This window comes from Pholcus phalangioides, unplaced genomic scaffold (assembly GCF_987345545.1).
Source record: "Pholcus phalangioides strain wild (caught in Gottingen) unplaced genomic scaffold, Ppha-v1.0 ptg000007l_1, whole genome shotgun sequence".
NCBI classification, from domain to species: Eukaryota; Metazoa; Arthropoda; class Arachnida; order Araneae; family Pholcidae; genus Pholcus; species Pholcus phalangioides.
The window spans coordinates 49,520,514-49,539,825 of NW_028301600.1; the positions used below are offsets into that span (position 1 = coordinate 49,520,514).

Here is a 19,312-nt window from a genome sequence, read left to right on the forward strand (position 1 = left end):
TCCAGGGAAGTCGGTCCCTGGAAAACTTATCTTTTCAGTTGAGATTTCCTTTTCCTTCTTGGAAAAGGAAAAGGACCAGTCATAAAAAATCGGCCTTGCAAATGGCGAAATCTTTTGTGAGTTTTTTCTTTGACTCCCTTCACGTTGGTATAGGGTTTGAAGTTGAAGCTGCCTCAGGAAAACAAGAAAAGGGCTTTGCCCCACCAGTGGTAATTTTTTATCTTCACTGGTGGGGCAAATAGAAAGGCTAGTGGGGCAAAATCTCCACCAGTTAACATGCTAAAAAAAAGCTTGCCGACTGTACACTAAAAAATCTTGAGAAAGTTAAAAATTCTGAAATATGTACTAAAAATGAGAAAACATGCATTAAAACAATCACTATGCAATAAAAAAAAAAAAAGCAGATACGGGTGTTTTTAAAATGCTTATTTTCTATACCTCAGGGCATAGTTTCCTAAGCTTTTTGTTCCATCACCCCCTTCTTCAGAATTTTTTTCTCTCATTGCCCCCCAACTTAAGTAAACCCATAGAATCCTATGTTATACCCATGGTCTCTATCACCCCTTGGACCTTTCCATCATTTGCCCACTTTGAGAAACACTGCCTTAGTGCATATTCATTTACAGAAAATATTCCCTTATATATACTGCATATGAAAATAACTTCTACACATTTTTTATTTAGGCATTTTTAATTTGTAGCAGTTCATTGTAGCTTCTCAGTAATAAAATACCAATAATGAAAGAATTTTGACAGTATTTTTGTCAAAATAGACATATGCCTAGAAATAACATTACAATAAAACGGTTGATATTTGGAAAATACGGTATTACAAACATCACTATTAATTCACTAAATGATACCTGTGGGGAAAAAACTGATGTTATGAAAATATTATGAGAAATATTTATTTAAAAAATCATACAAAAAAAGTGAAATTAGATTCAGTTTCCTAGTAGATTTGAGAAAAACTAGTTAATACAAAAAATTACTGAAGACCATCTCGAGAAAATCTCTTATTTTTTTCTGGCTCAATATTACCTCAGTTGATGATAACACAGATAAACAGCAGAGAAATAACTGCAAATAGCAAGAAAAGCACTGGAAATTACTTTTAAAATTACAAAAAAAAACTGAACTCACATGAATCGTAACGAATTTATGTAATCAAATGTATGAACTGCAGTGAAATTCCCATCACACAATTAATATTATAGTTAATTATTATTAATAGAGTGTTCTAGACTGTGCCACAAAGCAGGGCTGAAAGAGATCTCATCAATGGGATAAGTCTCGCAGCAGAGTTCTGCCGTTCATTCTTTCCCATATAACAATATCCAAGGGACCAGAGAAGAGCATCATTATACAGGAGTCAAAACTATAGATGGGACTGGCATACTCTGAAACAAACTTCACAGGAAAATATAGTTGACAATTGTTTTAACGATCCCTATTATTCTGTCGAAAAAAGCTGCTATATTGGGTAGTTGTTATATGAAAAAATTTTGGACTTATCCTACCAGTTGTTATAATGGAATAGTAGCAAAAACCTGGGTTCTTTATAACGAGCGTTGATTGTAGTTAATGCTGCAGGGAAAAAAAGTTGTTCTCATTATTGTTCTGATGTTAAATATTTCCAACAGCAATCAATCAGACCAATCAAAGCATATGCTTGTGAATATTTTGATAAAAAAATACAATGTGAATCTGCTACACATGTTCAGGTTTGCCTGCACAGTTATGGATATACAGGTACATAATATGAAGAAACCAATCCATTCAGGTAAAAAAAACTGGGCAAGTATACCGGATGGCACCTTCCACTTGTTCAAGTTTGTTTGCACAGGCAAACCTGAACATGTGTAGTGGCCTTAAGATATTTTATGCTCATTCTATAAAAATATCTTTAGGGTATATATTTTTAATAAATTAGAATATATATAATTGAAGATACAGTAGAACCTCATTTATCAATTTTCCAAACAACTCTGTCAACTGAACACCTTTTCAACCTAACTCAGTTTCAGTTTTCTACAGTCAATGATGCTAAACAGTTGGTATTTTCTTAGAACTTGAATTCTCTTATCTCCCAACTCGACAGCTTCCTTTTATTGTACAATAAACCACTTCCAAACAATTGTACATACTGTACTTATGAGCTACAGATGTAAGCAGAGCAGATCCGGGTACAGTTAATGTAGTTATAAATGATTGACAAGCAAACAAATGCATGAATGAATACGAGTAGATTTAGAGCTGTCATCTTTATTTTCGTATGATGAATTCATCTTAATCCTATGGGTGTGCCTTAATGAGAGAAGGGAGTGCATCTTCTTAACAAAAAAGTTCTTATCACGGTTTTGTCGGGGGGGGGGGGGTGCTGAATTTCAATTTATTCTTTTGTGCTATCAAATTAGTTTTGAAATCGATTTTCCGAACTTTTTACTTTTCCGAACACTCTTTGGTCCCAATGTGTTCGGATGATCGAGGTCCTACTGTACACATTTTTTACAAAATTAATGTTATACTTGAAAACCAGGATAATATGCATATTATGCATAAACAAACACATATAAATATAATATATACGCACATTTATAAACCATTACAAAAATAAAATTTAAAAAACAATATTTCAACACATAAAAATTTTTTTGATTGGTTGGGTTTTTATATAATGCAACAGCCCTGCATATATTTTTCATGCCATTGAGCACACTGCATCCAGAAAATCCTTTAGTTTTGGAATGAAATTTTGTAACGTTTTCAATAAGTTTTACATTATCTGCAACTGTCAATTTGTTTGTTCCAGTTTTGCAATACAATATCTTCAACAAAAAATGCTAGTAACTTGTTAAATTCAAGCTAATCTGCTTCGCTCAAATACTTTTAGCAGCTTGATATGCCCTCAAAAATCACACAATTGCATCACACCTCCTTCTTCTTCATATAACAATTTTGTTCAGTGAAATCATTGTTGATAGCTGCTTTTCACCACCATCAGATCTCGAATCAAAACTAGCAATTTGCTAATGATCAATTTTTGAATACCATACTTTTTGTAATTTCTGTACATTTTAGCCCACCAACGTCTTCAATAATATTTTAATTTTATCAGTGAAAAATTGTTCTCCATTTGGCTATAACATTGGTGCTGTATGAGAAAAGAAAAAAAACTAACCCTCTTGCACTGAGACCTAGGCATACTTCTGAAGCAACTAAGTAAAGTGAATCATGATAAAATATGCTAGCATTCACGATTTAAAAAAAATGAGTAGAAGAGTCACTATTTTTACTGAAAAAACTGAGCAATGGAAATTAAAACAGATGAAACTATGAAAATAGTATAAAAATCACTTACAGCATCTATATATGTCAACTGATGAGCAAAATGTTTTTCAGGTATACTGAGGAATACAGATTGGTGATTCTGTAATGAAGTTTTCTCTTCTCTCTTGCATAGCCTTTCAATACATCTATCTTGAAACTCTGAATTATCAATTGCGCATTAAGATTGTACATAATGCTTTAATATATATTTATTTTATCATGTTTTTCATTTTAAAAAGTATCAATGAAGGATCAAGGAAAGAAACTATTCTGGATATTGAACTTGGAAGGAACAGTTTGCTGCCTAGAATCGAACCCTGATTCCCTTGCGATCAAAGATAGTGAGCTAACTTGTGCACCCCTCTGCTTTTCTTATGTCACGCACAGTAGCCTGACATGGTGAAGTAGAGACTTTGCAGCCTCCCTTAACTTCAGCAAATGGCCCCCAGGTGGTAACAGATGAGAAAGAGAGATTTTTCTCAGCCCATAATATATCAAGAAAAGACTTTTCTGGATATTAAGCCTAAGTAAACACAGAGTGAAAAGTTAGCTGTTTCAGCAGAGTCTCTACTTCAGCACATATACAGTCGAATTCCATCATAACGAACTCCAAGAAACTGAAGAAATCTCTTTGTTATAACAAAATTTCATTATAAAGAAATTTCAGGTTGTTTGCGTTGTTCCTATGTCAACTTTTAAGGGATTAGAAAAGTGTTCGTTAAAACTAGATTTTCGGTATATCAGTATTCGTTAAAACGGGATTGGACTGTACAAATATAAATACAACGCCACAACAGGCAAAATGCCCAACAAGGTGGCTGAGAAAAAGATGTTCATAACAAATATGGAGATGTGATATATTTCTAAAATACAGCAACCTAATTAAAAATGCTATTACAAAAACTAGAAACAATATATTGATACACAACAATATACATGATAAAATATTATACAATGCCCATACAATATATTTACAGTTGTCTTATTCCAAGTATGGATAGCTTCTCGATTTACCCCAACATGTTTATCGTATTTCTTTTTAAATGTGTCAATTGTGTAAGAATGTACTACCCCCAGGGGTAAGCTATTCCATTTAACAACCCTATTAGAGAAAAATTCCCTGCAGCACCATAATTTAAAATTGTCCCTTACCGATCGATAACAGTGCCCCCTTGTAAAAGTAGTCAATTGATGGCATATTAAAAATTCATGGTCTATCCTATCCATCCCGTTGAAAATTTTGAACACTTCGATCATATCTCCCCAATACCTGCATTCATACAATGTAAACATATTCAAAAAATGAAGTCTCTCTTCATAACTCAAGCCTGTGTGCCAATAAGAACACACGTAGCTTGCATGAAATAAGGAAAGCCTAGGTGTGTCCCCTATTGTGTATAGGTTAGAACACTGGCATAGATTGCAAAAGGACCAAGGTTTTATTCCCAGTGGAGACAGCAAACTTTTCTTTCTGAGTTAACCTCAACATAATACAGGGCTGGACAAGCACCAGGTCACCATGGCGACTAAAAAATTGGCATTGATGCCAAAATTTTTCTTGTGTAGTAACTAAATTAGAAGCTGAGAGCAGCACAAAATGTTTGGAATTCATAACAGCACATCTGATAACATGAAAGAAGGTCACTTGCATGAAAAAGTCAAAAGAAACATTATTTTGGATCTTTTTCTTTGAGTAAAAATTTTTCTGGTACCTAAAAAGTGTTCTTGTGCCTAGATTTTTTTTTCTGATTTGTACAGCCCTGACATAAATATCCAGAAAAGTCTCTTTTCTTTATGTATTATGGGCTTACAAAAATCTCTCTATCAATAAAGAAATTCGTGCTTTTGGATTTTTTCAAAATTTTTCTAGATCTAGGTATCAATAAATAAATGAATGTTTAGAAACATTGTGCATTCTTTTACCACTACCTATCATACTAAGGTAATTTTTATCATCTTGAAATAAATTGGAAACTAATATATTTTGGCCTAAATAGTAGTTTTTTTTTTTTTTCAAACAAGGTTTCGCAAAAGATCAAGTTACGTTATACCAAGATAATGTTACCATATTTGGAAACCTTGAAAAAAAAAAGACACCCTTGTGGTGAAATTTGTTTGTGTTTGTCTTCAACAGCTAATGCAACTACACCCTACGACTAAACTTGCAGACCAATACTGTACAAAAGATTATTTCCTGTTTTGGCTCAGTCCACTGAACCAGCTACATTTTGTTGTATATATTTTACTTTACTTGTAACTGCAGCAGAAAAAAAGTAGGAAAAGAAACTATTAAAAGAAATTGAATCCCCAATCTATAAATATAAAAAAGCATATCCTGACTGACTGATTTATCATCGCCGAGCCGAAACCGCTTTAAACTACTGATAGAAAATAAACATACAGAAACAGAAAAAAAACTACTGACCAAATTTCAATGCAAAATTGGGTCAGTAGTTTTATTTCTTGATGTAATGACTCACTAAGAAAAGATTTTTCAAAATTCAACCCCTAAGGGGGGGTCATAAGGGGGTTCAAAGGTTATATGGATTCATATGAATTTAAGATTTTGGATAAACCTTGATTGCACTTCTCTCGCTGTCTTGTCTTATTCACATTTGAATTGAAAGGTTACAAGTGTTTTTATTTCACACATTATGTGCTATGAACTGGAGCATTCCCAGTGTCATATTTTGCTCACAAATGATGTAATATTGCTGATTACAGGACTTTTTTCACCTTCAAATTAGATTAACTTGCACATGCAAATTATATGCTATCATTCAAGATATTATGGTATATTTTATGTATAATCTATTCACACTCCTTATGCTTTTTTTGTGGAGAAAACAGCAGTGTTAAAAAACGGGTTTAAAACCTGCTTTAAGAATTTTCACCAATGACTGCTCTCCATTTCTTTCCTTGTGAAGGGAAAAAGTCATCAAGTGGGTGATAGAACTTCAAGTGCTACCGCAATATTGCACATGTAAATGGGGCTTAAATAGGATGTTCCAGTTTTATTTTCTGGGAGCAGTGTTATAAGCTGTTAATTTTTCATACTGACTTGGAGCGGAAGCCATTAATGGAATAGGAACTGATCTATCTGGAAGGAACATTCATTGGTGATCGTTGTCTGCAAAATTCAATAAAGATTGTCAAGGGATGTAATGAAGGAAACATATCTACACAAGCACAGAAGAAACACCTATGCCTTTCTCTACATTTTTTTTTTACTAAAATAAAAAAGAAAACCGATACTAAAAAAGTGAAAATTCAAATAAAAGGGAGGAATTGTAAGAATGTATGCCAACCAACACCTTACACAACATCAGTGATGTAGATGTATGGCAACCATATATCAAGATCAGATGAAGTTTTGAATGTAAATGAGCATGAGGATAGTGATGATTCTTTGTAAATTTCTAAGAACATAATTTGTAAAAATATGGTTAATTTGTCTCAAAAAAAAAGTATAATTTAATAAATGAAGCTAACCAATTTTGTCATCTTTCATAAACCTGTTAAGCCTGTATGTGCATCTTAATTCCAATGCTTGCCCAGGACAATACTTTTTGGCATAATCCAGCACTTTTTGCAAAGCTGGAAAACTGGGAGGATCACAAAAATCTTCTGGGAACATGTCAATCCAAACCAGCAGAATTCTAGACAAAGACCTGATAATTTAAAATGTATATTGCAATATTACAATTAAAATTCAGAAACAGAAACAGAGAAATATAAAACATACATCCAACTTTATCAAAAAATACAAAAACTTATTTGATAATCTTGATGGTCAAAGAAACAATAATGAATAATTTTTTTAACCATGAAACTACTATTTTGATCACATTTCATGTTGCCTCATTAGTGTAATTACAGTAATTTCTTATAATTAAGCCATGGTTTATATAGCTTTAATTTTTACCCATAAATTTTTAGCTCTTGTGACTAATTCAAAGGTGTGGCATATACAAAAATCTTTTTTTAGGCATTTTAATTTTAAGAGATTTTGTGATATATTATATAAGCATTTTATGAATGTTTTCTATTATTTTTTGATCCTGTCAAAAAATTAAATTTTTACTCCTGGATAATATCCAATGATATTAGTCAGTAATACTATAGTTCTTGAAGAAAACTTTGAACGCTTAAACTGCCGATGAAATCTTACAAGATCCACTCCCACACAGTGTCACTTTTTTTTCACTCACCTGCTGTAAAGACGTATAAATATGCCTGTGGCAGTTAACACGCAGGCTCCTTAAGGAACAAGCCCTTGGCAGTTAAGGAGTTAAAGGTAAGTTTAATGTACCTATGTACTTGACTTTATTTGTGGATGCTAGTGATTTTTTTTTTATTCTTGAATTAAAACTGTGTGGCATATACAAAGCCACAGCATTTTTATGAAAACTTTCTTTTATTTGGTCCTTTTTTGACACAGCCTATTACCTAGAAATTATGATAATCTGATTTTCATAATATGTATGTATACTATGTTTTGGGAAATAAGTCTTCCCATCTTCTGCCATAAACAATTCCTTTAACATAATATAACAATATCTATAGGTATCAAGCTAATGATATCTATAAAAAAATCTAACATCCTACTTGTTCACCCAAAGTAAGGATCTTATTTTCAAAAAGGAACATTTCCATTTTTTTAAATTCACTTTTAGAAATTCATTTTTTCACTCAGCTTTCAACCTAGAATTTAAATATTCTTCTACTACCCATATATGCTACTAAAAAACAGCATAAATGAGAGTAAAACATGTTTTGTCCTCATACAGACAGGGCAACAACTTTCTAATTGGGTTTTTGAGCACAGGGTGTTTGTATGAAAAGTTACTTTTTTTTATTTTAATAACTATACAACCTCTTGCAATATGAATGACGTATCTACCACATGTTATTTGGATATTTTTCGAATTAGAAGTATGCCTATAGGATCAACGGTTCACCAGTGAAATATGGTGTGAGATGTTAGCTATGCACCCTGTATATATATATATAAATATATATATTATAAATATTAATGTGATAGAAAGAATTTAATTAAAGAATAATAATTAAAATTATTACCTTGAAATAAGAAGAGAAAGAATTTCTTCAGCACAAGCAAACGATCTATAAGTTGAAAAAAATATGTTAACATAACTTGGTTCCATTTCGCCATCATCAGTGGACAGACTGTCAATTAATTTTGGTAAAGTGCCAGCTTTGATAACTTTGATACAATCAGTTTCCCACTCTAAAGAAGGAAGAATTTCAACCTTTCCCTGGAGGGAAAAAAAGAAGAACTAAATTACATTTAGAAGAACAAACATAGATGTTTGTTTATCTCAAATATAAAATTAAGACCATGACAAGCATATTGCTCAATGAGGTTGCTGGAAAAAATAAATAGAAAAATACAGTATTCCTGCATATTCCTGCATATAATCCAGCATGCCAGAAAAGTCGAGGGACACGAGTTGTTGATTTTCCGCATGCCGGATAAAACAAGGTTCTGATATTATTTAACCAGAGATGCCACTGACGCATTACAACGTGTAAAATACCCGGAATTTGGGGAAAGGACGAATAAAAATTTTGTTCACACGTCCTCCGGTACGCGTTCTTTCTTAGTTCTAAGAAGAAAAAACCTCAAAACTTTTTTTCCCCTTTCCTTTTTTTTTCTTTTTACCGTGTATCATTATCACGCGACCTTGAAAAACTGGTTTTGTACACTACTGTATTGATATACACGCAGGTTGTTGAAGAATACGATAAGGGATATTTTTGGTTGCTTCCCTGAATGAGGGGTCGTATACAGAGGTTTCAAATTTCGGATTTTTATTACCCTGTAGATTTTCTCCCTTACTGCTATATACGGGAAATTATGGTACTTTCGGGGATATCGGCCGGCATTAAAAGACTGAGATTATACAGCTTAAATTCGTCTTGTTCCTACAATATTGCGAATGCGCGTTTTTTAAAAAATCGTAAAGGATTGGAATGCCCGTTCAAATTGTGAAACCTTCCCAATATCGTGGAAAAAAACCGAATCTGTAAAAACTTGACCTTGAATATCCAGTTTTGTCATCTAGCTGCTATGCAGTAGTCACCGTTTCGCATCGCAAAAATCATGTGTGTGTAAGCAGAATCGGCTTTTGGAGGGGCACAAGGTTCTAATTCTTCACAGATAGTATAAAAGAAAATATTTTATTCCAATATTTTAATTCTCTACAAAAATATTTTTAAATCTTTGATCTCCGGGGGAGGGGGGGTGGAAAGGAAGAGGCCCCTTATAACCTCCCCCCAAATTTTGCTTTTCGTGAAAATCCGTGATTTTCATGGCTAAAAATGTGATTTTCTAAAGATTTCAAATTTTGAGTTGGCTATTCCTTTGAAAAAACTTCTGGTTGCCATGGCGATCACACAGACCTACATCACAAATATGCATACATTGAACTTCAAACGTATGCATTACCAGTTTGGAGAATAGATGCAGGGCCGCAACTGGGAGGGGCAGGCGGGCCTAGTGTCCTGGGCTCTGGACTACAGGGAGGCACCAAATTCATGTTTTATAACTGCTTCTTCTACATTACATGGGTGTGCCAAAATGTGTACTTGCCCCGTTTGAGAAAGTATCTAGTTGCGGTGCTAGATAGATGGCACCACCTACTGAACACAAAACACTCCAAATGCTGGGCACACACACACAAGCACACTCTTAAGTTTCTCCAATGCAAATCTGACATAGCACCTATATTCAGGTGTTAAAATATGTGGCAGTTAAATGGCGACAGATCAGAGTTGTGGACCATCAGGGAAGGAAAATAAAATCATTTTACCAGGATAACCAAAATATGAATAGGGAATGAGAAGATAAGTGTCTGGAGAGGAGAGAGAGAGAATCTGATTTGCTTTAAATTTGATCAGAAGATATTGAAAATGCTAAGATATTTTTAACAAAATGTAAAATCAATCAGAAGGGAATTCATACATTGATTATTAGTAAATATATAAATGTGTGCATTCAACTGTTTATTAAAGTGGATCCTGCTTATAACGTTTTTCAAAAACCGTCTTAAAAATCGTAATAAATAGGAAAACACTTTAAACATGAAATCGCTATGAGTATTACTTGTTGTTAGCACCATGAAAATAAGTTGTATCAAGTGGAAAAACATTCTAAATGAGAGAAACTTTATAAGCAGGATCAACTGTATATTTGTTTTAGATTTATTACATGTGCGGAATTCCATATGTTAAATTCTCAGTGTGCGCTAATGAGCTTCTTTGCAAGTTTTTCCTACTAGTAGAAAATGAAAGTAAATGAACCTTTGGATAGAACATGTTTTTAGAAATGAAAAAATTACTTGATTCACAGATACCTTCTTCTCTTACCCAGAACATGACCTACCGCTCAGTCTCAACGAAGAAATATAAGCAGGTGATCAAAAACCTGGAGCATACTAGAAGAAAATTCATAGAGATACCAGTGAATTATGGGGAGGCGGGCATAATGTTTTTCAAGATAAATTTTTTTTTGAGAGGGACCCACTTCCACTCAAAAAGAACCCAGATTTTTCAAATAACCTGGGTCCCGGGACCCACGTAAATTAGAGTCCAGTGGCATCTCTGATTTAACTATAAACTTTTGATATCATTAATGAGTTATATATTACTCAATGAAATAAATCTATAGTTATTAAATTAAATATCCTTATGAACCACTTTCTCAGACAATAAATGTATATTTTGTTTCCATTTCTTGAAATGATTTTTTATAAAAGTGGTAATTTTCGGCCAAACTCCTTTGATTTTTTTTGCTTTGCTACAGTTCAATTAATATGATATATTTGTGTAACTTAAACTGGAAAGGAATTTTTCCAGCCATCCATTCATTCTAAGCATTAAAACCACCATTAGGCTTTTGTGTCTTCAATCAGCCACACAGCACAATATTTACTCCAGTTAATATAAACACATTAGTTCGGCTAATTCTCTTCTCTTTTCAGTTCAGGATATTTTTCTCTTATCTTTGGACCATCAATTAAAGACTGGGTGTAGAGTCTTTCTGACTATTGGGTCCCTCTCTCTCTATCATTTATTCACGCATCTTTCTAATTGATCTTTCTGTTACATAAAATCTTGAACACTTGTCCATGGTTTACTCAAGTACTAGACACATCATTAATATTTGCAGTAAACTCATGAAATTTTGAATAAACATTCAATTTCAACTCAATAGTATATCCATGTTCCAGGGTTGGTAAAAAAACTTTTTTTTTTGTTTTAAATAGTATTAACATTAAAAACAATAAAATTTCTGAAAAATCATTCAAACTTCTAATATAATTAATTAAAATAAAATGTTTATTAATATAATTAACACTATTCCCATATTTAATTAATCAATATTTCTTATATTTTAACAAAAACCAACTTTTGCAATTTAATTATTTTTTACTTAACTCAATGGATTACTTTGTGTTTGAAAATTCTTTCAATGTTGTTATTAATCATATAATATAAAGATGTTTTCTCCAGTTACTTTCAGTATGCTTAATTAGGAAGCTATTTTGCAAAAACTATAATAAAAATTAGGTGAATATAATGTATTCAATGAGGTATAAATAATGCAGATAAATTAACGATGATTTACGATATACAGGATGATTATAACTAAGGTTCTGATTTCAAAACACTAAAAAAAGAATGATTGTCAGAATGACTTGAATATTCCTGAAGAAATGAAATTTTATTTGATAAAGGGGGAAAAAAGACTTTAAAATGTAAAATTAATGACATCATCCAACACATGGGAAATTTGCTTGCAGAAGGGAAACAATAGCCAGAGATGGTAAAGTAACTTAATTAAACTGAAGAGCCAAAAAAACTGGTACAGGCATGCATATGCAAATAAAGAGAAATGGAACCAATCAGAGTACGGCGCTGCGGTCGGCAACACCTATATAACACAACAAGTGTCTGGCATAGTTGTTAGATCAGTTACTGCTGCTACAATGGCAGGTTATCGAGATTTAAGTGAGTTTGAACGTGGTGTTATAGTCGGCGCATGAGAGATGGGACATAGCATCTCCGAGGTAGCGATGAAATTTGGATTTTCACATACGACCATTTCACTAGTGTACCGTGAATATCGGGAATCCGGTAAAAAATTAAATCTACGACATCGCTGCGGCCGGAAAAAGATCATGCAAGAACGGGACCAACGACAACTGATGAGAATCATTAAACGTGACAGACGTGCAACCCTTCTGCAAATTGCTGCAGATTTCAATGCTGGGTCATTAACAAGTGTCAGTGTGCGAACCATTCAACGAAACATCATCGATGTGGGCTTTCGGAGCCGAAGGCCCACTCGTGTACCCTTGATGACTGCACGACACAAAGATTTACGCCTTGCCTGGGCCCGACAACACAGACATTGGACCGTTGAGGACTGGAAACACGTTGCCTGGTCTGACGAGTCTCGGTTCCAATTGCTTGGAGCTGATGAACGTGTACAGGTATGGAGACAACCTCATAAATCCATGGACCCTACATGTCAACAGGGGACTGTTCAAGCTGGTGGAGGCTCTGTGATGGTATGGAGCGTGTGCAGTTGGCGTGATATGGGACCCCTGATATGTCTAGATATGACTCTGACAGGTGACAGGTACTTAAGCATCCTGTCTGATCACCTACACCCATTCATGTCCATTGTGCATTCCGACAGACTTGGACAATTTCAGCAGGACAATGCGACACCCCACACGTCCAGAATTGCTACAAAGTGGCTCCAGGAACACTCTTCTGACTTTAGACACTTTCGCTGGCCACCTAAATCCCCAGACATGAACATTATTGAACATACCTGGGATGCCTTGCAACGTGCTGTTCAGAAGAGATCTCCACCCCCTCTTACTCCTACGGATTTATGGACAGCCCTGCAGGATTCATGGTGTCAATTACCTCCAGCACTACTTCAGACATTAGTCGAGTCCATGCCACGTCGTGTTGCGGCACTTCTGCGGGCTCGCGGGGGCCCTACACGATATTAGGCAGGTGTACCAGTTTTTTTGGCTCTTCAGTGTATAACATTACATGATTTCATAATTCATGGAAACATTACAAAAAACGAAGTAATTGAACAAATAACTACAACTTACTCAAGAAATGTTAAATATGTTGTCCACCGTGTTCTGGCTATGAGGTGAAAACACAAAATTCTTGTTAAACAATAGATCAGAGTTTGCCATGGTCATGATATGGATGCACTTGCAATTTCACCTTTATTAAATCAAACGCGCCCCCATGTTAATATTCTTCAGAAATTTCTAACATATAGGGGATGCGCTGAAGCTTTCAATTCACCAAAGTTTACAATCCCACCACTGTTCATAACATTTTGAGGTAACCCCCACAACCAGAAGTTGCAAGGGTTATGGTCAAATGAACTGATGGCTGGCCAAGTGCCGTGCAATCCTGTTATTGTCAAAATGGGTCTTCAGCAGTTGTTTTGCTGGTATTGCAATGTGCATCTTGATAAAAGTTGTTCTAGCCACACACTGATGCTGTGGAAGTGCCGAAATGATGTGGCTGCACAGAATAGATTATACTGCTGGCCAAGTACAGCATCATCTACTTGCACATTTTGCACTACTTGCACTTTTTTCTTTTGCCAAAGAAAATTCAATTGCTTCAGGAGTATCCATGCAAATTTCCAAGTCATTCTGACCAGTACTTATTGTATAGTTTTTGAATCAAAACTTTAATTATAATCACCCTGTATATAGCTGATTATTTTTCATAAATCTGTAACTACTACTATACAGTAGAACCCTGATTAACTGGGCCTAACAGTGAAAATATAAAAAAACAACTATTGAATATTAAAACTGAGATATACAGTAGGAGATGTGCTACTTCTTATGGGAAAGAAAATGTCTGTGAGGTAATGTAACTACTAGTACACAAGTCTTTGTCCTTTAGGGACAGCTGGTGTCTTTATTGGATTATAGGACCACCTGTCCCTAGCATAATGGTGTCACTACTGTTGCTGCTTCTTTGTAAAGGGAAAAAGAAACTTAGGAGATAATACACCACTACATTTAGATGTGTGATGCAATGCTTAATCATGAATTTGCTAAAGATATAGAGCTTCAGAATGTAGCCAAAGGTTTGAAAATGCGGTAAGAATGAGAAATTTTGGCTTCTGTATATAACTTTACATAACTAAGATACTTCATATGAAAAAATATATATATTCAGGCCACTTTTATAAGCCTTTTTAAAAAAAAAACCCTTACACCATCTTATGGCATTTAAAGATATACCATCAAAATGTACCCCAAGAATATAAAATGTGGTAAAAATGAAAAATTTTGGCTAATAATGAACCAATATGATATTTTTCAAGGAATAAATGATATTTAGGCCACTTTTATCTGATTTTTTTTTAAAAACAACTTGGTTTAAACCAAACAACCCTGGGTCTAGCCCAGTGTTTCTCAACCGCTGGGCCCTGACATCAGTCAAACTGGGCTGTGAATAGTTAACAAATTACTTATGCCCCATTAGGCATGCATATTACTGGGCCTTCCACTCACATAAAAGAAATCAACTGGGTCACAGCCTTCCAAAGGTTGAGAACCACTGGTCTAGCCCACTCAAACGGATAGTATGGAGATGGTTGTTCAATTCTCAGCTGAGGCAGTTGAATTTTCTCTCCTAAATTTATCTTCACATGAGCCAGTTGTTAAAACCTTTGTATCAACAACCAGGGTTGTTTGGTTTAAACCTTGGTTTTAACCAAGTGGTTTTTTTCAAAAAGTCAAATAAAAGTGGCCTAAATAACATTTATTCCTTGAAAAATATCATATTGGTTCATTATTAGCCAAAATTTTTCATTTTTACCACATTTTATATTCTTGGGGTACATTTTGATGGTATATCTTTAAATGCCATAAGATGGTGTAAGTGTTTTTTTTTTAAAAAGGCTTATAAAAGTGGCCTGAATATATATATTTTTTCATATGAAGTATCTTAGTTATGTAAAGTTATATACAGAAGCCAAAATTTCTCATTCTTACCGCATTTTCAAACCTTTGGCTACATTCTGAAGCTCTATATCTTTAGCAAATTCATGATTAAGCATTGCATCACACATCTAAATGTAGTGGTGTATTATCTCCTAAGTTTCTTTTTCCCTTTACAAAGAAGCAGCAACAGTAGTGACACCATTATGCTAGGGACAGGTGGTCCTATAATCCAATAAAGACACCAGCTGTCCCTAAAGGACAAAGACTTGTGTACTAGTAGTTACATTACCTCACAGACATTTTCATTCCCATAAGAAGTAGCACATCTCCTACTGTATATCTCAGTTTTAATATTCAATAGTTGTTTTTTTATATTTTCGCTGTTAGGCCCAGTTAATCAGGGTTCTACTTTATAGTAGTAGTAACAGATTTATGAAAAATAATCAGCTATGTACAGGGTGATTATAATTAAAGTTTTGATTCAAAAACTATACAATAAGTACTGGTCAGAATGACTTGGAAATTCGCATGGATACTCCTGAAGCAATGGAATTTTCTTTGGCGAAAAAAAAAAAAGTGCAAGTAGTGCAAAATTTGCAAGTAGATGTGATGCTGTACTTGGCCAGCAGTATAATTTATTGTGTGCAGCCACATCATTTCGGCACTTCCACAGCATCAGTGTGTGGATAGAACAACTTCTATCAAGATGCACATTGCAATACCAGCAAAGCAGCTGCTGAAGACTCATTTTGACAATAACAGGATTGAATGACACCTGGCTGGCCATCAGTTCCTTTGACATTAACCCTTGCAACTTCTGGCTGTGGGGGGTACCTCAAAATGTTATGAACAGTGGTCGAATTGCAAACTTTTGTAAATTGCAAGCTTCAGTGCATCCCCTATATGTTAGAAGTTCCTCAGGAATATTAACATGGGGGCGCGTTTGATTTAATAAAGATGAATTGCAAGCACATCCATATCATGACCATGGCAAACTCTGATCTATTGTTTAACAAGAATTTTGTGTTTTCACCTCATAGCCAGAACACGGTGGACAACATATTTTAACATTTCTTGAGTAAGTTGTAGTTATTTATTGAATTACTTCGTTTTTTTGTGATGTTTCCATGAATTATGAAATCGTCAATGTTATAATGAAGTTATCATTTTGCCATGACTGGCTATTGTTTCCATTCTGCAAGCAAATTTCCCACATGTTGGATGATATCATTAATTTTACATTTTAAAGTCTTTTTTCCCTCTTTACTTAATAAAATTATATTTCTTCCGGAATATTTTCACGTCAATTTTCAAGTCACTCTGACAATCATTCTTTTTTTTACAGTGTTTTGAAATCAGAACCTTAGTTATAATCACCCTGTATATCGTAAATCATCGTTAAGTAATCTGCATTATTTATGCTTCATTAAATACATTATATTCACCTAATTTTTATTATAGTTTTTGCAAAATAGCTTCCTAATTAAGCATACTGAAAGTAACTGGAGAAAACATCTTTATATTATATGTTTAATAATAATATTAAAAGAATTTTCAAACACGAAGTAATCTATTGAGTTAAGTAAAAAATAATTAAATTGCAAAAGTTGGTTTTTGTTAAAATATAAGAAATATTGATTAATTAAATATGGGAATAGTGTTAATTATATTAATAAACATTTATTTTATTTTAATTAATTATTAGAAGTTTGAATGATTTTTCAGAAATTTTATTGTTGTTAATGTTAATACTATTTAAAACAAAAAAACCCGGTTTAAACCAAAAAAATCTGGTTTTTTGGTTTTTTTACCAACGTTGTGAACAACAGAGAGTGACGTTTTCAGATAAGTTGTCATCTTGTGGCTAATGACAGTATATATGAGTTATTAGCTGAGTTAGGTCTGACTGTCCATCTCCAGTCCTTTGTCTGAATAGCAGAGAGTGACATTACATCTTCATATATACACTATTCTATACCTTTCATAGCCCTGTAAGAGAAATCTCCCACCAACACGATAACTGGGTGGTCTCAAACCAACTGGTGTTCCCCAATCAAAGCACTTAAATGGTGGTGTATCAATATTTTATAGTCTATCATCTATCTGATTGAAAATCTTTACTAATTCAATCATATCTCCCCAAACCCCAAAGAAAACATTCAAAAAATAAAATTTATCACGTGATCTATAAATTTTTAATATGGATGTCTGTCGCTTGATAGCAATAGTGATTCCGATGTGCAGGTGTATTTCTTTGATGATGTATTTATTTTGCTTAATTTGTTGCTTTTAATCTAGATTTTATGTATGTCATTCACAGTATTTTCCTACAAATAAGCTTTTCTTTCTTTCCTTTAAACAGAGCACAACTCCAGTCTATTGCCATGGGCAATTTAGTACCAAATGATTTGGGCTAATGCTTTGTGTATATTTTTTTTCCGCCATCTACCTGCATATAATCAGTGAATTATACTTTAAAAAAACATTAGAATAACTTGATGCAGATCATATTCCACGGTGTTTTATTTGCAGTTTTTTTCGGAGAGGTTGGAATAGACACAAATATTTTCAAAAATAATTTTTGAAAGATATATTGATGACATATCGATCTAACTAGAAAAATTTAATAGATGTGCTAGACATTTTCGTTTTGCAATCTTTCTGCTCTTTTAGATTTCATTATTGGTGAATGAAATTTTCACATGTGGATTATACGCAGCTCTGCAGATTATACAATAGTTTTTCTCAAAATAGCGAAATTGGTATCTGCAGATCATATACAGGAAATTAGAATATATTTTATTTCCAATGATAATTGAAGGGTAAAAATGATATACACTGTAAGTGCCAAAAGGAAAAATGTTGGGAAATCACAAAAAACTATTTTGCAGCTCATGCTAACCCGCAGGGATGTTCACATTTGCGACCTCTTAACACACTCTTTTGAACCACTTGGAGGACTACCAGGCACTCTTCACGTCAACACCATTATAAAGCATTGCTCATTTGACACTTTAACGTGAAAAACTGTGTTTGATTTTTTTTTAGCACTTACAGCATTTACCATTTTTACTCTTCGATTTCTGATGACGCAAAATATTTTAGCTGCTTTTTGACATATTTACAATTATGTTTGTGTACAGCATTTGTATGGCCAGAAATGTGAAACCCATTTTGGTCCTCCTTAATGGAGAAATGTAGTTTTAGTTCCAGTTCGAGAATGTGTGAGTAAATTTTTGTATGTGAGTTTAGTGTTAATATAGATCTCAGATTTTCCTGTCATGAATAAATTCTGTCACTAAAAGAATCACACCCATCTTTTTATTGAACAGCAGCAACAAAAACGCCCCAAGTAGAAGTTAGAACTAAGTGATGGATTGATTGAAATTCATGTACAGTTGATTTCATTTATAAGGTTTTCAAAAACCATCATTAATAAACATTGTAAGAAAGAAAATGCTTTGAATAGGAAATCTCAATGAGTATTAGTAAAAGTTGGAACCACAAAAATAAGTTGCACTAAGCAGGAAAACATTCTAAGTGGGATGGGATCCACTATAGTGAATTTTCAGTTTGTTTATTAACCCTTTAAGCAACATTGACAAGATATCTCGCCTCCTTAAAAGTCTCTTATTTTAGAATAGAGACAAGCTCAGATATGCTGTACAGTTGATCTCTCAATGAAACACTTTTCCCTCTACCATTTAGCTTGCACCTGCTGAAAAAGAAAGTCTACTTCATTGAAAAATATGTTGCAATTTGAAGGAGGTTAAGTGTGATTTCTGCTGTGCCAATTAAAGGGTTAACATAATCTGGCATCCACGACAGGATTATTGCTGCCTTTATTTTTTTATTTACTGATCTTTTTGTCAATTGCTGCTGACCATGAAAGATTTGATATGATGATTTAGAAAGTCTCTTAACACTAGAATGACAGCAGACTCTGC

The 19,312-nt window shown here is 33.7% G+C and overlaps 1 protein-coding gene across 3 annotated transcripts in view; it reads right to left on the reverse strand.

Annotated features, from left to right (window-relative positions):
- The window catches only part of Rgl (Ral guanine nucleotide dissociation stimulator-like), a 153,517-nt gene that overhangs the window by 112,073 nt on the left and 22,132 nt on the right, over positions 1-19,312 (reverse strand). For 2 of the 3 annotated variants that reach the window (XM_089233416.1, XM_089233418.1), the window contains 3 exons: positions 8,413-8,609; positions 6,823-7,001; positions 3,362-3,489 (listed from right to left, as the gene is read on the reverse strand). In XM_089233416.1, the coding sequence (XP_089089542.1) occupies positions 3,362-3,489; positions 6,823-7,001; positions 8,413-8,609 (504 nt within the window). The remainder of the gene's footprint in view (positions 1-3,361; positions 3,490-6,822; positions 7,002-8,412; positions 8,610-19,312) is intronic. The other variant, XM_089233417.1, reaches the window with a different exon arrangement.